The sequence below is a fragment of the Notolepis coatsorum genome, assembly GCF_963971535.1.
Source record: "Notolepis coatsorum genome assembly, chromosome: 12".
In the NCBI taxonomy this organism is placed as follows: Eukaryota; Metazoa; Chordata; class Actinopteri; order Aulopiformes; family Paralepididae; genus Notolepis; species Notolepis coatsorum.
In genome coordinates, this window is record NC_140176.1 from 100499232 (window position 1) to 100522897 (window position 23666).

General features: G+C 47.3%; 2 protein-coding genes across 3 annotated transcripts in view; both read right to left on the reverse strand.

Moving 5' to 3' along the window:
- Window positions 1–950: 950 nt before the first annotated feature.
- The window catches only part of LOC311237989 (A disintegrin and metalloproteinase with thrombospondin motifs 19-like), a gene marked incomplete at its 3' end in the record, with an annotated part of 279286 nt that continues 256570 nt past the window's right edge, over window positions 951–23666 (reverse strand). Inside the window, 1 exon segment of the mRNA XM_084325960.1 lies at window positions 951–1102. Within this exon segment, the coding sequence (XP_084182086.1) occupies window positions 951–1102 (152 nt within the window).
- LOC311238183 (uncharacterized protein) lies at window positions 17536–21900 on the reverse strand. Of its 2 annotated transcripts, none has more exons than XM_084326198.1 (6): window positions 21774–21900; window positions 21302–21328; window positions 18951–20814; window positions 18768–18827; window positions 18495–18566; window positions 17536–17785 (listed from the first exon to the last, which is right to left on the reverse strand). In XM_084326198.1, the coding sequence occupies exons 3-6, from the start codon at window positions 20809–20811 to the stop codon at window positions 17583–17585; spliced, it is 2196 nt and encodes a 731-aa protein (XP_084182324.1). In that variant the 5' UTR covers window positions 20812–20814; window positions 21302–21328; window positions 21774–21900; the 3' UTR covers window positions 17536–17582. The 2 variants fall into 2 exon arrangements, with proteins under 2 accessions (XP_084182324.1, XP_084182325.1); XM_084326199.1 differs by having other exon boundaries at window positions 21302–21325; window positions 21774–21815.

The window sequence follows — 23666 nt, forward strand, 5'->3', positions numbered from 1 at the left end:
ATGAATGTTAGCCGGTCTGTGTCTAAACCCAGGGGTTACGTAGGCCCTATGTCCTCTCTATGAGACCGGCGTGAGAGCAAAACAAAAAGAAAAAGAGACTCCACGAGTCTTTAAGAAGATTTCATGAATGAGGCTCAATGGATGTAGTTTAAAACGGCTCGCTTCCGCTATCAGCCACTTATTGCTATGCTTCCGATGTAAAACACGGTAAGAAGAAGGTTCCCCCGATAATGCCGTTTGTAGATTCCTGAGAGTAACTCACTATTCGCTCACTGCTCCGATTTCCTCTTTGGGATCCACAAATGCCAGTATCAGGGGAAAGAGCACCATTGGCATGGCAACAAGAGAGGCTAACGCCAGAAGTGCAGCGTTTAAAACGGTGAATCTCAAACCCTTTTGGCTTGTGGACGGACCCCCCTTTAATATTTCTTCCTGACAAGTACTCCGTTTTCTTTTTCTTTTGCCGTCCTTCTAACTCGTTACAGTTGCATTGTGAACAAAACCACGTCGACAGACAAAATGCCCTTTTGCCCCCCGAGCTACATCATCGCTCGTATTGGAAATACACCATCATGGCATCATACTCTAGTGATGACTCTGAGATACACCTGGCAGCAGCACTACCTCCCTCGACGTACTCCAGAGAAGCACCGGGTCGAGCCGCGCAGCAGTACTACCTCCCTCGACGTACTCCAGAGAAGCACCGGGTCGAGCCGCGCCGTGCTTCTGTAGGAATTTGCGATATATATACGAACCGGAGAATTTCAAAGGAAGACGAGCGAGGCCATAGCACCCTAATAATATGGTCCAGTCTGGGGGTTCGACCCGGAGCAGGGGCAGTGGGGGGAGCGTCCAGCCTGAGGTCCGGAGCAGAGCTGGGTTCCCCCCCGGAGCAGGGGGACCAGGGGGGCCAGAGGGAGTGGGGGGGGGGGGGGGGGGGGGGGGGAGCATCAACTCCTCTGCTTCATCTTCTGTGCGTAAAAGTCCCGGCAGGTTTCGCAGCAGCGCTGGTACCAGCGCATGTCCTGGCACAGGTTCTTCTCCCGGATCACCTTGCAGTAGACCGGCCACTGGTCCCGTAAACATTTGAACGTCAGCGCAGCTGTGGGGAGAGGGAGAGGGGGGGGGGGGGGGGGGCAGAATGATGAGTCGGTAATAATAATGCACTTCATTTTGTCTAGCACCTTTCATACAAGAATTGCAGCTCAGAGTGCTTCACAGCAGCAAAAAAAAAGACACAGACATTTAATGTGCACAAAATTGGCAGATCAAGAGCAATGCATAAAGTGCAGACATAAGATCAGTATATAAAGCGAGCATCAGAATATAACATTAAATCATCCACGGCTGGGTGGCGCAGCGGACATTGCGCTCGTCACCCACGCAAGAGACACCGGGTTCGAATCCGGCTGTCGGCGTTGCCTCCGGCTTGGGCCGGCCGTCATACTAACTCAATTGGCAGAGTTAGCGGGTGGGAAGTCGAAGGGTGGTAGTCTGGTCGTTGTGAACAGCGACTCCTACAGGTCGGTTGGGGGCGCCTGCACAGCAAAGTCAGGAAAATGGCGGAGGCAGTGTGAGTCTCCTACACGTTACACCTCGCCAAATGAGAGTCCGCGCTGGCAGGTGAAAAGATGTGACAGGCTGCCTCCACATGTAACCGGCCAGTGGGGGGCATATGCGAGCAACGATCAGGACAGGGGAGGGAGAATTGGCACGAGAGGTAAATTGAAATGCGGAGAAAAATCACAGAAAAAGGAGGAGAAAAAGTAGATAAAAAAATAACATTAAATCATCCCAATAGGCCTCGTTGTTTTTACGGTTTGATTCATTTTTAAATAGTTGGATATGTTTTGTATGTATGCTACATAGATAGATAGATAGATAGATAGATAGATAGATAGATAGATAGATATATAGATAGATAGATAGATAGATAGATAGATAGATAGATAGATAGATAGATAGATAGATAGATAGATAGATAGATAGATAGATAGATAGATAGATAGATAGATAGATAGATAGAGATATTTATTGATAATGAACATACATACAAATATACATATAAGAGGCCCACCATTATCAAAAGGATAAAAATGCAAGAAAGCTTACAGCTTGTTTCCATTGCGGTCCTTCAGATGTCTGTGAGTAAAATGTACTGGTGAGTGTCTGCCTGGATGTGTGTAGGTGTATGGGAGTATGAGTGCATGATACAACATGCACTTGTCAGAGCCTGTGGGCAAAGCGAGGGTGTGCCCACCACGCGGGGGGGGGGGGGGGGGGGGGGGGGGGAGAGGAAAAGATAGGGAGATAAAATACAGTAAAAGAAATCTCAAATAAAATAAAAGACAATTAATACAATTTAAAAAATATACCCCTCAAAACCTAATAAAATACCTTAAAAATAAATAAAATCAACTAAGATAAATATATATATATACATATATATACACAGTATAGTGGCATATGTGTCAGTCTCCACTGAAATGGGCCCCTCTCCCTAGCAGGGCCCTGGATCGATAAAGCATTGCTTTATCGATCCAGGAATGCGCGCCCTGTGCCCGTGTGGATTACTGATGCGCGGTGGAAACGCTTCGAAAGGCAACATCACCAACACAGAAAGGTGTTTTTACTAGTGCTGTCAGGCGATTAAAAATATTTATCTAATTAATTACTGTTACGAGCAGAACGTTTGGTTGGCATGGTGGTGTGTGGAACCCAATTGCAGATATAAACTCACGGAGAACTTGGAGAGACCAGGCAGGAAACGGCGGTGTGATAACAAAAAGGCTTTACTTGCAAGAAGTGGCAACATAGGATAAATGGTGAAACATAAAACACGAACCAAAACAAAGGTAACAGCAAACAAAAGTAATGACCCAGCAAAGGACAGCTGGGTTGACAACACTTAAATACAGGACTAATTAGAGACAAGAGGATGATTAGTGAAATGACACACAGCTGGGGTAATGACTAAACAGGAAACATAACAGAGGAAATATACAGAAACATGACAACACCAAACAGCACATAGATACAGACACAAGGAGACAAAACTAAATTAGACAATGGGGCACAGTAAAGACAACAGATGAACACACAACAGATTGGTGATGACAGACAGGACATTAATAAATAAAAGATAACAAAGATGAATACACTGAACTAGGCCACCTGGTGGTTGAGAGCCGTAGTTCAGGTAAGGGATATGTCCATGGACAGATGAGGGTTGTGACGCAGTACCGGGGGGGAAATGTCCATGGACAAATGGGGGTTGTGGAGCAGGACCGGGGGGACGTTACAATTACAGGATTTGTAATTAATTAATCAAATTAATCGCATTTTAATCGCATAACCATTTTAGGCCTGATATCCTATAATCATATTTCAATTGGCATGTGTCCGGATGGCAGAATTCAGTACTGTATCTACAAAAACCTTCTGTTTAATCATCTTCCATTTATTCATTTGCTTAGATTTTTCAGGTCTGGTAAATTTGAGCATGGTGTTATTCACAGTCAAAGATAAAAAAAAATTTATTGATATTCTCATTTGGTTCATTACAATTTACTCAAGCCTAGTAACAGACACGTCCCTGCGATCCATAGATGTCCCTAGAATCAGATACCAAGAACATGCACTAACCTTCTGTAGTGTGGTAGTGAAAGGGTTAAGGGTTGCCTATGTACAGTGGAGATTTGGAGACAGTGGCTCAGGAGGTCTGAGTAATCTGAAGGTTCCTGGTTCGATTCCGGCGTGTCGAAGTGTCCTTGAGCAAGACACTTAACCGATGAGCAGGCTGGCACCTTGGTGTACGGGATGACTGTGAGTCACAGTGTTCAATTCAGTTAACTTAAAGGGGCACTTCACGGAAAAACAATGCTGATTTATTTTGCACCTAATCTCACACACATCCCAAAAAGTTTTGCACACATTCCTTTAGTTTAACAGTTATTGAGAGTAAATGAGTTTGAATATGGCCACCAGTGATGTCATCGGGATGTTGAATCCTTGTGTTGTGTTAATTACAGCTCAATGAACTGATAAAGTAGCAGTCCCTATCTACCCTAAATGGTTTCATAATTTCAATGAATTTAGTGTGCAAAATAAATCTGCATAGTTTTTTTGGTGAAGTACACCTTTAATTTCAGTTCAGTCCAATTAACCTGATTGGTTCTTGATATTAAATATATATATATAGGCATTAAAACATTAATAAATAAAAGTGCATATACATATGTATGTATTATGTTTAAATATACTACAGATAAGGGAATATGGATTGCAATCACGCATTTTCCTTTTGCAATCATGACTCAACTCTTTTGGAAAATAGTCTTTGGAAACCTTTGGAGAGCAAAAGTTGATTTGGGTGGAATTTCCCCTTTAAAGGATAGTGGTCACAATTTCTCATTGCAGCATTTGACCACTAGGTGGCAGTGCTCTGTAAGGTTTACACAGGGCTTCCCTGCTCTTCGCCTGCTCTCACCCTGGCTCTGTCAACTGCACTATTACTAATCACAATGTGGATGATCTCACTAAAAGCCAAAAAGATGTGTGTTCTGCTAAAGATGGACACGTTTTGTGCTTCTTGCAACACAGTGAAAAAAAACGTCCACCCCGATTGACGTTTAGGTTGTAATTGTCCAGAGTTAATTATATTGATTTGTTATATTGTTTACACTGTTTTTTTTTATTCTATTTTACTTGTACTTCTCCACTGTACTATAATTATGTCACTTGTACCATGTCTTATACTACCTGTACCCCCCCCCCCCCCCCATCCCCCATGCTGCTGCTATGATGCCTGAATTTCCCCAAGGGGATCAATAAAGGAATATCATATCTTATATATTTTTTTTTATCCACTTTTTCAATTTTTTCCAATTTTTCTCCCATCCCAATTTAGCCGTGCCAATTATCCCCTCCCCTGTCTTCAACGTTGCTCGCATATGCCCCCCACTGGTCGGTTGTAGGGAGGATAGAAGCCTTGCATCACGTGTCCCCTCCGATACATGAGGAGGCAGCCTGTCACATCTTTTCACCTGCCAGCGTGGACTCTCATTGGCGAGGTGTAACGTGTGGGAGGCTCACACTACCCCTGCTACCAAGGGCTTCACCCGATCGCATTGAATCGTTTTCGGGACCCCCGATTCATTATGCTGTGGTGGATTATGTCGTGGGCCAAATGAACATACGATCTACCAGATGGCAAGCAAATAATTGGAATATTCTTTTTGGAATCCCACCGGCCACAGGTAAGAGCAATTTAACGTCAATTTCAGCTTGATTGTGCCTTGTTTTCATTGCCATTGCCCTGATCAGCGTATGTTGTTGTACTAACGAATGCCGTTATTGACAATCAATTAATCAGAAACGCCCCCCCCCCCCCCCCTTTCATGCATGCATGATGGAACATAATATACCGATCATATGCATTTGAATTTTTAATTGTAGCATGTGTAGGGACGAAATGCGAATGGATTAAGTATAATATACGTCGCAGGCTATAACTAGCCTCCCAGGAATTACCCTAAACCGCTCTAAAACCATACTTATATTCACCACGGTATAAAACGGGAATGTATGGATGGAAAAATGATTTCTTTTTCACATCTTGAACGATAGATACTCGATGTCAAATGGGCCATAGTATTGCATCCATAGCTATAATATAGAATATAGTTATAGCCCTGCAAACAAGGTGAGCGACTCCATTGGTTTAATGCGTGGCAGCACATAGCCATATCCCGTTCCCAGCGTGGCAGAGAAAGTGTTAATTATGCAAGTGGTTATTTACATTGTTGTTGTTGTTGTTGTTGTTGTTGTTGTTGAAATGGGACGAAGATAGAGAGAAGAGATGATTGAAAGAAAACTGTAAGTTACCATAACTACAATAAACATCTATGTTTAAAAATGATTCTAGATGTTTATTATAGGTACGGAAACATGACATTGTGCACGAGAACATGCCCATAATAACATTTCTCTTTCAACCATGTCAGGCAACTCAATTCAATGTTGCCTTCATTCCAAAAACAAGTACATAATAATAATAATAATAATAATAATAATAATAATAATAATAATAATAATAATAATAATAATAATAATAATAATAATAATAATAATAATAATAATAATAATAATAATAATAATAATAATAATAATAATAATAATAATAATAATATAATAATAATAATACAAATCTAATTCTCCCATTTAAAATCTCTCATCAAACTCTGACTCAAATCATTTGGGCATTATATAGGAAACATTAAATGAAAATAATCTCTCTCTCTGTCTCGTAGTTCAATTTGGCCTAAAACACCCAGACGGCGCTGCCACCTGTTCACACACTTGCTAGGGGTCACGAAAGGTCACGGGGACAGCTCTCTTCCATCTGAGTGAGGGCTTTCTGACCCAAGGAGTCAGTCCTCCACAACCTCTCTCTCTCTCTCTCTTCCTCTCCCTCTCTCCCCATCTTCCTCTCTCTCTCTCTCTCTCTCTCTCTCTCTCTCTCTCTCTCTCTCTCTCTCTCTCTCTCTCTCTCTCTCTCTCTCTCTCTCCCCCCCCCCCCCCCTCACTCTCTCTCTCCACCACGGCAGAAGGCTCCAGAGATGTAGCGTAGCGCCCGTCATTTAAGGACTGTGATGAAACGACGAGTTGTAAACAATGAGTCATCACTCTAGGCTTCATGGGAAACGACTGGATACTGTGGAGGTTCTCAGTCCACTGCTGGTCCAGACTTACTGTCCACTAACTGATTATTTCATTTGACCTGCAGATCTGTTGAATTGTGTACCTTCATGCTCTCTCTCCCCCCCCCTCTCCCTCCCCATCTCTATCTCTCTCTCTCCCTCTCATTCTATCTCTCCCCCCTCTCTCGCTCTCTCTCTCTCTCTCTCTAACTGTTATTGACCATATTTATTGTAACGTATAATACAGACCCTCATCTGCACCTTTGATCACACTGCCTACTTGCTCATATGCGTATATTCAGAGTTAATTATATTGTTTACACTGCTTATTTTAACTTTTCTAACGTACTATTGCCTATATTTATGTCTTCTACTATTACCCTGCCCATACCTGTACTTCCCCTCCCCCATGCTGCTATGATGCCTGCATTTCCTCAAGGGGATCAATAAAGGAATATCGTATCTTATCTTAATTTCTCAAGAAATTGCTAATTTTGACTCGGAGGAAAAGAAAAACACATTTAAAATGATCAAACTAAGACCAAACCGACCGATTGATTGACTAAGCTCCACCTGTGTTGTTATCCAGACTCCTATTGCTATCTCAGTAATACTTTATTTTAGGGGCACAATAAGAATGATTAAAGGGGAATTTCAAATAATTTTTTTAACCAGAATCCTCTGTTGTGAGGAGGATGCGAGATAATCCGACACACGACTCAAAAGTAGTCGAGGAAACAGTGTTATTTCAGTGTTATTGTTACTGCAGTTTACTAGAGGTCTGCTCTCCACCAGCTGACGTCATCCGGTATAGTTTCTTAGGAAGGGGGTGGGGTGTGGGGGTGTGGGGGGGGGTGGAGGGGGACAGGGCTCTCGAGACAAAACATATTGTTAGGTTTTATACATGGCCCAGAATAAGAATAAACGTTAGAACACGTCGATGGATCATCAGGTCGCAGGCTTGATGCCTCACAGGGTTCACACAGACATTGCTAAATTAAATCCAAGGATTGTCAAGTACGTTCCCAAGCACTATTTTTCATTTTAAAAGGGCATTTAAACGGATACAATTCACCTTTAAATACAGTTTTTTCTGGAAAGAAAAAATCTGATCGAATATATATATGGCTTAAAACCAATTTTCGTTAGTTAATTACACTTTAAATATGAAAATTGTATTACTTGATTCAAAACAATTGTATCATGGATGAACAAAACTTTCAATGTGAATGGTTGGTTTGAATTTCAAGGACTTTTTAAGCACCTTGTTAAATTATTTTGCTGTTTTCAAGGAATTCCAGGCCTTGACTTATTATTTTTTTATCAAGCACTTTAAGCACTTCAAGGATCTTGTGCGAACCCTGGTCTCAACGCAGGAGAATCCCTCCACAATGACTTCTGCTTTCACATCAATGACCCCTTCAGCGAAGACCCCTCCGTTAGATTCTCAGATCCCCCCACTGTATATCTGCTGACCTCCCATTCTAAAAGTCAGTCTGTTCCTGTTCCTACGTATACTTCATCATTATTCTTAAGTTAAGTGTCACAGACTCTCTCTCCTACAGTATATCTACACAGTATACAGTAGGCAATCAAGTATATACAGTTGAGAGTAGGCTGCCCAAGTACAACAGCTTACTATCTACTGTACGGTAGATCTATCACTCCAGACCCTCACTGTATTCACACAGTCACACCTCTATCACTCCCTCACTGTATTCACACAGTAACAACTCTATCACTCCCTCACTGTATTCACACAGTCACACCTCTATCACTCCCTCACTGTATTCACACAGTAACAACTCTATCACTCCCTCACTGTATTCACACAGTCACACCTCTATCACTCCCTCACTGTATTCACACAGTCACACCTCTATCACTCCCTCACTGTATTCACACAGTCACACCTCTATCACTCCCTCACTGTATTCACACTGTTATGGTTTGTAACCGACCCCAATCGCACAACACAAGACAGGTATGAGAGTAAGCCAAGAACAGGGCATTTATTGAATACAAACAAAAAGCGGCACTGTCCCTTTAAGGGAGAACACAAAATACTGGAAACAAGAATTAGGGAAAATTGGCACTGTGCCTTTAAGAGGCGAGCAGGCTAAGGGGCTAAGGCTAAAGGACAGGGCCAGGGCAAAGGACAGGGCAGGAACAGGGGCACTGGAGAGGGGAACAGGGACAGAGGCCCGCGGAGGCGGGCTGGAGACAGGGACAGAAAAAACAGGGTTAAGGCCTTGGACAGGGCGAGGGCTAGAGCTGCTTACAGGGATGGCAGGGTTCAGACAACGGAGGCCTGGCAAGGAGATCCTCCTTGGAAGCGAAGAGACGCATCCTCCCGTAGAGGATTAGGAAGCGATGCGCGTCTGGAGTGGGAACGCGTCTGGAGTAGGAGCGCGTCTGGAGTAGTAGCGCGTCTGGAGAAGTAGCGCGCCGGCTAGAAGAGCGCGCCGGCTCGGGGGTCTGGAGTGGAGCGCGTCTGGGGTAGGAGCGCGTCTGGAGTAGTAGCGCGCCGGCTAGAAGAGCGCGCCGGCTCGGGGGTCTGGAGTGGAGCGCGTCTGGAGAAGAGCGCGCCGGCTCTGAGAGCGCGCCGGCTCGGAGAGACGCATCCTCCCGTAGAGGATTAGGAAGCGATGCGCGTCTGGAGTAGTAGCGCGCCGGCTAGAAGAGCGCGCCGGCTCGGGGGTCTGGAGTGGAGCGCGTCGGCTTGAAGAGCGCGCATCCCCCCGTAGGATAGGGAGCGATGTGCGTCTGGAGTAGTAGCGCGCCAGCTAGACGTCTGGAGTGGGGCGCGTCGGCTTGAAGAGCGCACATCCCCCCGTAGGATAGGGAGCGATGTGCGTCTGGAGTAGTAGCGCGCCAGCTAGACGTCTGGAGTGGGGCGCGTCGGCTTGAAGAGCGCGCATACCCCGTAGGATAGGGAGCGATGTGCGTCTGGAGTAGTAGCGCGCCAGCTAGACGTCTGGAGTGGGGCGCGTCGGCTTGAAGAGCGCGCCGCGCGCTCGGAGAGACGCATCCTCCCGTAGAGAATTAGAGAGCGCACCGGCTGTGTCCCACTCCAGGCAAACGGCGACAGGTGGCGATGGCTGGCACCGCGTCTCACGCCGGAGAAGAACCAGCATACAGATACAGATAAGATACGGATACGGAATAGAGAATAAAAAACGACCCGACGAGGACTGAAGGGGAAGTCCAGGTATTTAAAGCCCTCTGGGGCGCTAATTAGAACACACATCAGGTGCGTGATGGTAATTGATACTTGACTTAGAAGTGTGTGTTCGGCACGGACCAATCAACACAGAATCCTCACAGTACCTTAAAGGAACGGAGCGAGGCAGGGAATGCAATAAATCAACAACGCGAGGGTGGGGGCTGGTGAGGTGAGGAGACAGGGAATTAAAGGTCCAGGGAACAGGCGAACCTCACAGTACCCCCCCCTCCACGGGAGCCACCGGGCGACCCAAAAACACAGACAGAGGGGCAGGGGACATGACAAGGCAACAAACAAAAAAAAACTGGGCCATGCTAGCAGGGAAGCTACACCAAAAGTGGGGCTAGCAGAGGCACAGGGTAGCTGCCAGGGCACTGCTAGCTACAGGGCCTATGCTAGCTGTACTGCTACATTAACATAGAGGCTGCGCTAGCCGCCGGAGCTAGGCTAGCAGACAGGGCTGGACCAGCATGAGAGAACAAGCTAGCTGGAAGGACAGTCCTAGCTGTGGGGAAAACTGACCTTGCTAGCTGAAGGGGCAGTCCTAGCAGTGGGGAAAACTGACCTTGCTAGCTGAAGGGACAGTCCTAGCAGTGGGAAAACTGACCTTGCTAGCTGAAAGGGCAGTCCTAGCAGCGGGGAAACTGACCTTGCTAGCTGAAGGGGCAGTCCTAGCAGTGGGAGAAAACTGACCTTGCTAGCTGAAGGGGCAGTCCTAGCAGTGGGGAAACTGACCTTGCTAGCTGAAGGGGCAGTCCTAGCAGTGGGGAAAACTGACCTTGCTAGCTGAAAGGGCAGTCCTAGCAGCGGGGAAGACTGACCTTGCTAGCTGAAGGGGCAGTCCTAGCAGTGGGAAAACTGACCTTGCTAGCTGAAAGGGCAGTCCTAGCAGCGGGGAAACTGACCTTGCTAGCTGAAGGGGCAGTCCTAGCAGTGGGAGAAAACTGACCTTGCTAGCTGAAGGGGCAGTCCTAGCAGTGGGGAAAACTACACAAAAAGTGGAGGCCAAGCAGAGGGACCGGGTTAGCTGCCTGGGCATGGCTAGCTACAGGGCCTATGCTAGCTGCAAGGGCTGCATTAACATAGAGGCTGTGCTAGCAGCCGGGGCTAAGCTAGCAGACTGGGGCCAAGCTGGTAGTAGAGGCCTGGCAAGCTGCAGGGGAGCTAACGAGGCTAACAGGGAAGCTAACAGGGGAGACTAACAGGCTAAATAGGGGAGCTAACAGGGAAGCTAACAAAGAAGCCAACAGGGGAGACTAACAGGGCAACAGGGGAGCTAACAGGGAAGCTAACAGGGGAGACTAACAGGCTAACAGGGGAGCTAACAAAGGCTAAACTCAACATACACTGTCTGTGCTGGCTGGGGTCGTCGACTGGTCGGGTCGTACTGTTATGGTTTGTAACCGACCCCAATCGCACAACACAAGACAGGTATGAGAGTAAGCCAAGAACAGGGCATTTATTGAATACAAACAAAAAGCGGCACTGTCCCTTTAAGGGAGAACACAAAATACTGGAAACAAGAATTAGGGAAAATTGGCACTGTGCCTTTAAGAGGCGAGCAGGCTAAGGGGCTAAGGCTAAAGGACAGGGCCAGGGCAAAGGACAGGGCAGGAACAGGGGCACTGGAGAGGGGAACAGGGACAGAGGCCCGCGGAGGCGGGCTGGAGACAGGGACAGAAAAAACAGGGTTAAGGCCTTGGACAGGGCGAGGGCTAGAGCTGCTTACAGGGATGGCAGGGTTCAGACGACGGAGGCCTGGCAAGGAGATCCTCCTTGGAAGCGAAGAGAGGCATCCTCCCGTAGAGGATTAGGAAGCGATGCGCGTCTGGAGTGGGAACGCGTCTGGAGTAGGAGCGCGTCTGGAGTAGTAGCGCGTCTGGAGAAGTAGCGCGCCGGCTAGAAGAGCGCGCCGGCTCGGGGGTCTGGAGTGGAGCGCGTCTGGGGTAGGAGCGCGTCTGGAGTAGTAGCGCGCCGGCTAGAAGAGCGTGCCGGCTCGGGGGTCTGGAGTGGAGCGCGTCTGGAGAAGAGCGCGCCGGCTCGGAGAGCGCGCCGGCTCGGAGAGACGCATCCTCCCGTAGAGGATTAGGAAGCGATGCGCGTCTGGAGTAGTAGCGCGCCGGCTAGAAGAGCGCGCCGGCTCGGGGGTCTGGAGTGGAGCGCGTCGGCTTGAAGAGCGCGCATCCCCCCGTAGGATAGGGAGCGATGTGCGTCTGGAGTAGTAGCGCGCCAGCTAGACGTCTGGAGTGGGGCGCGTCGGCTTGAAGAGCGCGCATCCCCCCGTAGGATAGGGAGCGATGTGCGTCTGGAGTAGTAGCGCGCCAGCTAGACGTCTGGAGTGGGGCGCGTCGGCTTGAAGAGCGTGCATCCCCCCGTAGGATAGGGAGCGATGTGCGTCTGGAGTAGTAGCGCGCCAGCTAGACGTCTGGAGTGGGGCGCGTCGGCTTGAAGAGCGCGCATCCCCCCGTAGGATAGGGAGCGATGTGCGTCTGGAGTAGTAGCGCGCCAGCTAGACGTCTGGAGTGGGGCGCGTCGGCTTGAAGAGCGCGCCGCGCGCTCGGAGAGACGCATCCTCCCGTAGAGAATTAGAGAGCGCACCGGCTGTGTCCCACTCCAGGCAAACGGCGACAGGTGGCGATGGCTGGCACCTCGTCTCACGCCGGAGAAGAACCAGCATACAGATACAGATAAGATACGGATACGGAATAGAGAATAAAAAAACGACCCGACGAGGACTGAATGGGAAGTCCAGGTATTTAAAGCCCTCTGGGGCGCTAATTAGAACACACATCAGGTGCGTGATGGTAATTGATACTTGACTTAGAAGTGTGTGTTCGGCACGGACCATTCAACACAGAATCCTCACAGTACCTTAAAGGAACGGAGCGAGGCAGGGAATGCAATAAATCAACAACGCGAGGGTGGGGGCTGGTGAGGTGAGGAGACAGGGAATTAAAGGTCCAGGGAACAGGCGAACCTCACACACACAGTCACACCTCTATCACACTCAGGGCGGCTGAGTGGCGCAGTGGGCAAGGCGCTTGCCACTAATGCAGGAGATGCTGGTATCGAGCCCAGCTCTCTGCGTTGCTACCGGCTTGGCTGGTCGTTCATACTAACACAATTGGCAGTATTAGAGGGTGGGAAAGCTGGTGGGTGGGGATTGGACGTTGTGGATGTAACAAGTGTCAAATGAACATTGTTTATTATTATTATTAAGGATTGAAATGTCACCAAAATCCTATGTTACAAATGTTTAATGTTTACAATTGTTTATTATTTCTTTATACCAAAGACACTTTTATTTGAACGTCACTTGAGAAAGTTCACGTTCAAGAGCTTTGCCTTCCGGGTCAATTATTAGCGCAGTGTTAGAGGCAGCCTTTTCCGGTTGGGGTTTAGTTTGCAACAACATCCAACGTGGGAGGTACGTCTGACTATTGTAGCGCGCAGCACTTTATGCTTTACGATGTTGTATATATATTTTGAATAAGAATTGAATGTTAACAAATGATAATAACTCGATAATGTTGTGATGAATGGTGTGGTTAGGTTATATGCACAATTGGATGTTTTAGCCGGTGTATTTCACCGTGGTAACATAGTCAATTTATTGTTCTCTGTCAACAGACTTGACTGGAAGTATAAATGTGACGCGGTTCTCTTGTGGTATTTCAACCACTCTTTTGATACAGGTATGTGTGCTTTAAGATGTCGATCTATTGTGTAATTTGATTTAGTTTGCAACAACATCCAACGTGGGAGACTTGACTGGAAGTATAAATGTGACGCGGTTCTCTTGTGGTCAACCACTCTTTTGATACAGGTGGCTCTCCATTGAAGAGCACCCGAATAAATTACTGAACTGTTGTCCATTGTTTGCTGACTCGTCACTTCGCATCACGCCCAGAACACAACGCAGGGACCACGTGTGTTAGCCAGACCTACACACAGAAGATCTGTTACATGGACAGCGACTCCTACAGGTCGGTTGGTGCGCCTGTACAGCAGAATCAGGAAGTATCGGGGGCAGCGTGAGCCTCCCACGTGTTACTCCTCGCCACTGAGAGATCGTGCTGTTCAGGTGAAAATATGCGACAGCTGCCTCCTCGTGTACCGGAGGGGACACGTGATGCAAGGCTTCTTCCTAACTGCAGCCGACCAGTGGGGGGCATAGTCTAGCAACGTTCGAGACAGGGGAGGGGAGAATTGAAGGGAGAATTAGCGAAGAAAATTGGGATGGGAGAAAAATAGAAAAATAAGGAGAAAAAGTGGCTCAAACAAGGGACTAAACAAGTTTCGCAATTATGCCACATCAATTTGGAATTCCCTACCCAAAGCTGTAAAGGAATGTGAATCACTACCCACATTCAAAACCACTCTCAAAGAGCACCTACGGGATGCTGCAATTCAAAACTGGCCCTGTAAATGTCTAACCCCCCCCCCCCCCACTGTTTCCTCCCCTCAAATGTATATGTTCTCTTTTAGAAACTCTGTCTGTAAATAAACAGTACTGTATATCTGTATGTCGTGTATGTCATAAATGTTATGATGAATTGAAAATGGGGGACCCTGATGTAAACAAGACGAAAGTCTTTCTCTGGTCTGCATCCCCTTAACAATTGTGTGTATTGAGCCGTACTGTATTGTACCCATTCTGCAATCTGTTAATAAAATGTTCAATCAATCAATCAATATCACTCCAGACCTGACACAATATCTCACCTTATCAGACAGGTAGTCTGAAAACAAAACCAAGTCAGGGATACCCGGCGCAGGAGACACTGTTCTATACAGTTATTCCTGCCTACGTCCCGTTCATATCCTCAATGCTAACAGTTAATTTTGGTTGACCGTAGAGGTTCCGCGATAAGTCACCATTGCCAGTAGGTGTGTGTATAGACCTGTTTCTTGTTTATAAACATACCGTGGTCGAGCCAATCAGCAATACCAACTGAGTCACGTGACTAAGTTGCCCCCTACCTGCGCAAGCTGCTGCGCCAAAAGAAGTACAACAGGGCTCTATGGAGAAACCATGACACTCCCCTGACTAAAAGTAGTTTCAAACGGGGCGGTCAGGTGGCGGAGCGGAGATTGCGTTCGTCACCAACCCCGGAGCGGCTGGATTCGCCTCCAGCTCACAGCTCCGGGGTTGTCACCAGCTTGGCTGGCCGTTCACACTAATACAATTGGCAGTATTAGAGGGTGGGAGAAGCTGGCGGGGTGGGTCCGGGTCGTTGTAAACAGCGACTCCTACAGTTCGGTCGGGGCGCCTGCTAAGCGCGGATAGGACCTAAGTGGGATAGTGGGATCCTACCACACGCTACGCCCTCTCAGTGAGAATCCGCGCTGCCAGGTGAAAAGAAGCTGTTGATTGGCTGGACGTGTGTCGGAGGAAGCACCTGGTAGCCTCCACTCTCCCAGACCGACTGTGGGGGGTAAGTGCGCAGCGACCAGGAAGGGGATTGGGAATTGGCATAACGACTAACATTGGGATGGGAGAAAATCGGAGGAAAAAGGAGGGGGAAAAAGATTAAAAAAAAAAAAAAAAAAAGTAGTTTCAAACGAAAACGGCTGGATGTCATTTAGCCAAATCAGCAGCACGGCTGTGAGTGTGAGTCTTTCACCTTTTACATATCTAGCTTTGGCATGGATTGATTGTTTAGATCGCTAGCATGGCTAACAAATGCAAATATATTGTAGTCTGCCCCGTTGTTTTGACCAGGATTACGTTCCTTTCTGCTCCACTGATGCGTGCGCACACTGAGTCTGACGTATACAGCGAACAGGTCTATAATTGATTTAGTGTGTATGTGTGTGTGTGTGTGCGTGTGTCATCATCAACCTTTATTTATACTCGAAAAGACAATTGAGGTCACCCTCATTGTCAATGTCGTCGAGACTTTACAGACATTTCAATGCACACATTTCTACAATATAACAGAACAGATGTGTTACTGTTACGTGAAGTATGAAGTATGTGTTATGAGTTATGTGTATGAGATGTTGATGTAATGAGATGTTGATGTAATGAGATGTTGATGTAATGCAATGTTTTTTTTTTAACAGATGCTGCTTTCCACTGGGCTGTGAATGTTTTTACTGTGAAACTGCAGCACAGAAGTCCACGACAAACCGCCCTACTGGGACAATTGAAGCAACGTATGGTATCTGATTGATTGATTGAAAACTTTATTAACAGATTGCAGAATGGGTACAATACAGTACGGCTCAATACAAAACAAACTTCTAAGGGGATGCAGTCCAGAAAAAGACTTTCGTCTTGTTTACATCGGGGTCATTTTCAACTCATCATGACATTTATGACATACACGACAAACAGCTATACAGAACTGTGTAGTAAAAAGAGATCATAAAAAATATATACATCCGAAGGGGAAGAAACTGTACCGTAGGTGCTCTTTGAGAGCAGTTTTGAAGGAGGGTAGGGATTCACATTCCTTCACGGTTTTAGGTAGGGCGTTCCACATTATTGTTGCATAATTGCGAAGCGTGTTTAGTCCCTTGTTTGAGCCGAATCTGGTTTAACATGATTTGTGGAGCTCCCTCTGGTGTTGTGGGCGTGGAATTCACTGACCTTTGGGAAGTATTTTGACATGTACATGGGTACCTTAGTCGTATAGTGTATCTTGTAGACCAGGCCCATTACAAGTTGCTGTACTCTGTCGTCTACTCTAAGCCATCCTAGGTTGTCAAAGTGGGCAGGGGTGAGGTGGGTTCTGGGGGTAAGGTCAAGCACTAGTCTGACCAGTTTGTTTTGTGATGTTTGTAATCTTGTTTTTAGGGCCTTTGAGGTGCTTTGGTACCATGAGGTGCAAGCATAGTCGTAGTACCCTTGAATGAGTGCTCCTGCCAGAGTCTTCAGGGTATTCTTGTTTAACATCTAATTGTATCTCCTCTCATCTTACCGCTTGCTGTAACGTCACAGTGCCCAAGTGCGTCCACCTTTTTATAGGATTCTATCACATTTGCATAACAATAGCGAATATTACGTACCTTGCGCCGTTTTCATTGGAGTTTTTTACAAAACAACGCTGTTTTATTTGTCCTATATATGCGGATATCATTTAAAAACTTAAATTTTACCATTTTAGTTCCCTTTAGACAACAAACATAATGCTAATGATGCACTTTAATTATGATAATTAGGTGGCCATTCACGGTCACTGTACTGAGGTGACGTGAGGGCGCATTCATAGCTTAACGCTCCTGTGTTCAGATCGCATTTTCATCAACTTTTACCGACCTGCTGACCTGTGAACTGTGAAAAAAGGTCTTGGAAAATGGAGTTCTTTTGTTTGAACCTGTTTTCATCCTTTAAAATCAATGCTGCCATCTACTGTCAGCTGGAAGGTAGTGTCGTTTGTCTACCATCTCATCTCAGGAGCAAACAACATCCCCATTTTATTTGTCTAACAAACAAAATATATTAATCACAATCACTTGTCACATTAACATTTGTGAGTACATGTGTTTTCAACAAAAATATGACAAATTTAACACAACAGCCAGCACTTCATAAAATTTTATAAACATTATATAAAAAATACAATAAACATAACTTAAAACAATAACTATTTACAGCACACCATACATATTTATAAATTTTTTCATTCGCTCACTCATTCATACACTCATTCATCCAAACACCAGTAACACCAGAAACTAGCATCTTCGTCCTCCTCCTCCTCCCACTGGACACACATGGTGTGGAACCATTTGTGACAGTTGTCACACTGGACCCACGACACCAAACCCTCAGAGTCCACAGGGGGGTTCGCCTTTTTACACCGGCCACACCGCCAGATCCCCAGCTTCTGCCTCTTGGTGGTGTGACCTGCAGTTAAAAAAGAAATTTATTATTATGACGCTGCTTGATTACAATATACCAAGGTCCAATAATAAGTAAGGGATAATGTATAGCTACGAGGTCATTGTCGCAAAATAATTGACCGACACGGAGTTTAAAATACCGAGGCGCAGCGCTGAGGTGTTTTAAACGTCAGTGAAGGTCAATTATTTTGCGACAATGATCGAGTAAAGCTATACATTATCCCGCTTATTACATGGCTAACTTACTAACAATATACCTAATTCATCGACAAGACTAGATCAAATGAAGACGCAGTTGTTCTGTGGCTCTGTCAGCCCAAATAAAGTGATTATTATTATCGGCAGCCGGCAGGTCTCTGGTCTGATTGCATGACTGAGTGCAGCTGTGCATATGCTGAGCAGCACTGATACAGTGTTGTAGTGGGCTTGATTGCGAACAGCTGCGCACAGCGGTCATTATTGTCCCACAGCGGTCATTATTGTGTGATAACGGACCTCTGACACGGGCTATTGACCAATCACAAGCAAGCATTTCGGCGAATGTGAAAACGCCATGTAATAAATATGAATAACTATCTATATAGTACTTTTCACACATGGACCACAGTTCAAAGTGCCCCACAGCAATTTGTATAAAATCAGCAAATTTTTTACAAAATAAATAACAATTCATAAGTTTGCCCTGACAAACTCAAAAAACATAAGTAACATGCCGATGGGTGTCGTGGGTCTGGCGTGGGAGGAGGAGGATGTCGATGCTCCTGTTGGTCCAGGAATACAGGAGGCTGCAGACACAAAAAGGGAGCACCACTCAAAAAAATTATTTTGTTTGGTTTGGTAAATATTGCGCTATGAACAGTCTATCAGTGTACTGTGTGTGTGTGTAGGCCGTAGGGGCAGGTACAATAAGAGTTTTTCTTCCTGTTCCTTTTGGCCATGGACATTTGTAGATCGTGTTTTTTTCACAGTTGTTTGAAAAAGCTTACGGTGGGAGGGAGAGGAAGTTGGCTGGGACACCCGGTGGGACTGCGGTGGGACTGCCGGCTCTGAGAAAATGGTTAAGAAACAATAAAACATGATTATTTATTCATAAAAAAATTTATACTTTTTTGCTAACTGAGAATGTTGTCTCCCAAATAACTGTTAAAAGAAAACAAATAAGTAAATACCATCCATTATGGCTGTTGGGGAGGAAGAGGTGGAGGGGTGGTGATCTTCCCCTCTCAAAGCAGGCAGGCGAGTGCTGGTGTGGAGGCTAGAGGCGGGCAGCAGACTGTGGGAGGCAGAAGAGGGGGGCATGGAGGCTGAGGCTGAGGGACCGGCGATGGAAAGACCGGAGCTGGTGGTGGGAGCGGCCCCGGGGGACACTCCTCTTCTGCGGCTGGGGAGAGAGCCACCACGCGGGGTACGGGAGGAGGTTGTGGGAGTCCTTAAAGTTTCAGCCCGCTGCCGCTGTCGGTCTGCCCTGGCCAGAGCTCCTGCCTCGGCGCGGGCGGCGCGGTCCTCTGTCTCATCGATGGCATCCGTCATCTCCTGGGCGGTGAGCAGGCGGGCCTTGGTGGTGTTCCTCCTGACCTTTCCAGATCTTCTTGTGAACTCTATCTGGGCCAGGAGTTGTCCCAGGTCCGCTGTGATCCTCCCTGCTGTTACAAGGGGGTGGTTGAGGTAGGGGTTGGGGGGTGAGTCCTGGACTAGAGCACGGGGGCTGGGTGGGGGGCTGGGAGGGGGGCTAGGAGCACGGGGGCTGGGTGGGGGGCTAGGAGCACGGGGGCTGGGTGGGGGGCTGGGCTGGGGGGTAACAGCAGGGTTGGCACCAGGAGATGCAGGGGGAGGGGCAGACGGCATGACCCTCGACCAATCAATAGCCGCAGGGTCCAGAGGGTAGAGGCCACACCTCCTGAAGCCAGCCACCACCACCCTCCGATCTTTCTGCCTCTGGTAGGTGTCTCTGAACACCCTTGAAAACTCCTTTTTAGAAATCATGAAGGAGTGGCTAACTGCCGACAGATCTCCCACAAGCCCGGAGAAATCTGCCTTCAAGGGTGCAAAGAAACTCACATCCAGAGGCTGAAGGATGTGAGAGGTGTGTGGCGGTAGGCACAGGAGAATGACCCTCTCCCTCTGTGCCGTCCGGACCAGCTCTGGATCCAGGTGGGACTGGTGACCGTCCATCACAAGCAGCAGCGGGCGCTCCTCCGTGGCATACTTCAGGAAGTGGTCGGTGAACCACTTCCTAAAAAGCTCTGAGTCAATGTACCCCGCTGGCGACTTCCCGTAGAGGGCATTGGGGACTCCCTCCCTATTGTAGGGCCCTCCTGGGTAGCCCCCCTTATAAATAATAAAAGGGGGGACGTCCTCCCCAGCCGCGTTGAGGCAGGCCAGGACCGTGATGTGTTCCCTGGTTCCCTGGGCCTGCCTGTAGGCGTGCTTCGTCCCACGGGGCACAACGACCTTCCTCCGGTTGGAGTCCATCTGAAACCCCGTCTCGTCACAGTTATAAATATGACGGGGTTTCTCCCTCAGCCCGTGCTCCTCCATGGTGCTGGTGAGGAGCTTGAAGTATTCTTCTATGGCCCCCCTCTTAGCGCAGGCTGCCCTCCCACGGTCAATGGTGTCCGGGATCCGGATCGTGAGGCGATGGTGTTGCCTCTCCCTAAAATTGATCCACCACCCCTGGCCAAGGGATGTTTTTAGGTTCCCTGGGTGACGGAGGTTATAGATGGCCAGGGCGTGGGCCAGGACCTGCGACCTCGTCAGCGGAAACCCATAACTGGCAGAGTACAAGCAGTACTCCACCAGGGAACTCTCATCTTCAGGGGTCAGATAGGTGCCCCGGCCGATGTTGCAGGCCAGAGACACCTTTCCGCTGAGTCGGTCGATCAGGCTGGACTTAGGGACCTCGAACAACGTGGCTGCCCGCCTCGCACTCCACCTGCCTGCTCTGACCTCTGCAATGGCCTGATCCATGGCCTCCTGGGTCCACAGACGCACCTTCCTCTCCCTCTTCCGCATTTGCCGGATATTAGGCATGCTCTGCAAACACACAAAAATATTTTAAACAAGAAAGTAAAATAATATGAACTTTATTATTATTGTACGACTGACGAGTTTATTTTATTTGATTTATTTAGCACATTATTTAAAAAAAACAGTGCTAGGAGGGAACTTATGTGAGTGATTTATGATGAAATTAAATTAGATTTGAATTGTTTTTTTGAATATGGATAAGGAGGTTGTTGACCTCAATGATGAATTTAGTTTATTGCTATGGTTTGTTGGATATGAGTGAAATTCTGATGAAAAGATGCAGAACAATGGAAGGTATCAAGAACATCTTGCCTTTTGTTAATGAACTTGAATATGAATGAGCATGAAACCAAAATGATTATGCTGAAATATTACCAGACATGCAAACACACACACAACCTTACCTTCACCCAGTTCAGCATGGCAGCCTCACACACACACACACACACCTCCATTCACCTGTAGAGAAACAAACAAGCACACACAAACCTACCGTGTCTGCTGTCTGACTTTGTCACTGCTTCAGATGTTTTTTTATACAGAGATTGAGAGAGAGAGAGAGAGAGAGAGAGAAAACCAGTTCATTATTTTCCCCGCGAAAATTATTGTTCTCCCTTCGATTATTTTCGCGCAACCTCAGTTCATCACTCGTTCAGACAAACTTAGATCTCTTATTAAGATTACAAATGTACAACACATTTCGTCGGACAAAACACTGGCTATATATGCTAGCAACATAACCAAACAATCTGACTTCATCTTGGGGCGAGTGGGAGTTCGTGTTTAAGGAACAGGAAGCTACTTTTACTTGGAAATCAGCGTCGCCCCGAACACATTCGAACAATTATAACGTTGCAGTGGTACAAACGTTCACATCTAGTAGTCTTTAGATGACTAAATATAGATGAATACTCATGAAATTTGATATATATACTCTAAAATAAGTATGATTTCATATCACCTACCTTTCGACGTGAAAATCTGGTGGGGCTGTGAGGAAAGATCCAGAATGCCGCGCAAGATGGGGCGTGACCGAAGTTGGGTTTGGGCGTTCCCAGATAAAGAGGGTGACCGGGATTGGTTTACGTTCCGTTAAGTGTTCCAGACGTACGATCACAGTGTCATTGTAACGTGTGTCACAGGTTTGCAGCGTCACACTGGCGTCATTTAAATACGTGATTCCTGCGGTTTACACCAGTGTGTTAAACAGGCGTCTACAGAACATGGCTCAAATTAGGCTACACTTTTTTTCCCCTTCCGTCTATAATTGGTGGAATAAATCAATAATGAACACAGATGGATATTGAACGCAGGTGGAGGGAGGCGTGGCGTTGCACGTGCATACGTTCATACTTTCCAGACTCTTGGAGGAGCTTAGCCCAGGCAGCTGTGGAGGGGGGTGGTGGAGGGGGGTGGTGGAGGTGAGAGGGGGGGGGAGAATGCGGGGGCTGCCCTGGTGGTGGTATACCACAGACACCCCTCCTCCCTCTCCAGCTGCATCCCCCCCACACACAGAGAGAGAGAGAGAGAAATGGGAGAGAAAATATGAAAGAGACAGCCATCCCCCTCGTACGGCCTGGGCTATATTATAGACATTATGCCATAACCATAACCATAAGCATAACCATAACCGTAGTCCGTAGCCTCGTCCTGGTCTCCTCTCTCTCTCTCTCTCTCTCTCTCTCTCTCTCTCTCTCTCTCTCTCTCTCTCTCTCTCTCTCTCTCTCTCTCTCTCTCTCTCTCTCTCTCCCACAGCTGCAGCTCATGATAAACTACGCTGCCACCGCCTTTTTCCCAGACGGCTTAAGTTCTCCACTGCTGCCGTCTGGAGCCGAACCAGGAGCTCTGAGACACAGAGACACAGAGACACACAGACCCTCAGAGACACAGAGACACAGACCATCAGAGACACAGAGACACAGACCATCACAGACACAGAGACACAGAGACACAGAGACACAGACACAGAGACAGACACAGAGACACAGCGACACAGACACAGAGACACAGACACAGAGACAAAGACACAGAGACACAGACCCTCACAGACACAGACCCTCACAGACACAGAGACACAGACACAGAGACACAGCGACACAAACACAGAGACACAGACACAGAGACAAAGACACAGAGACACAGACCCTCACAGACACAGACCCTCACAGACACAGAGACACAGACACAGAGACACAGCGACACAGACACAGAGACACAGACACAGAGACAAAGACACAGAGACACAGACCCTCACAGACACAGACCCTCACAGACACAGAGACACAGACACAGAGACACAGCGACACAGACACAGAGACACAGACACAGAGACAAAGACACAGAGACACAGACCCTCACAGACACAGACCCTCACAGACACAGAGACACAGACACAGACACAGAGACAAAGACAAACCATCACAGACACACAGAGACACAGACACAGAGACACAGACACAGAGACACAGAGACACAGACCCTCACAGACACAGAGACACAGACACAGAGACACAGACACAGACACACAGACACAGAGACACAGCCACAGAGACACAGACACAGACACACAGACACAGAGACACAGACACAGAGACACAGACACAGAGACACAGCCACAGAGACACAGACACAGACACACAGACACAGACACAGAGACACAGACACACAGAGACACAGACACACAGACACAGAGACACAGAGACACAGCCACAGAGACACAGACACAGAGACACAGAGACAGAGACACAGCCACAGAGACACAGACACAGAGACACAGAGACAGAGACACAGACACAGAGACACAGAGACACAGCCACAGAGACACAGACACAGAGACACAGACACAGACACACAGACAC

Bases quoted from the DNA above. Each gene is read 5' to 3' on its own strand.
- LOC311238183 (XM_084326198.1), bottom strand. From the start codon at position 20,811: ATGCCTAATATCCGGCAAATGCGGAAGAGGGAGAGGAAGGTGCGTCTG. The intron at 18,828-18,950 runs GTATTTACTTAT...CCATTTTCTCAG, and splicing joins CCCAACAGCCATAATGGATG to AGCCGGCAGTCCCACCGCAG. The intron at 17,786-18,494 runs GCATGTTACTTA...TTTTAACTGCAG, and splicing joins CAGACCCACGACACCCATCG to GTCACACCACCAAGAGGCAG.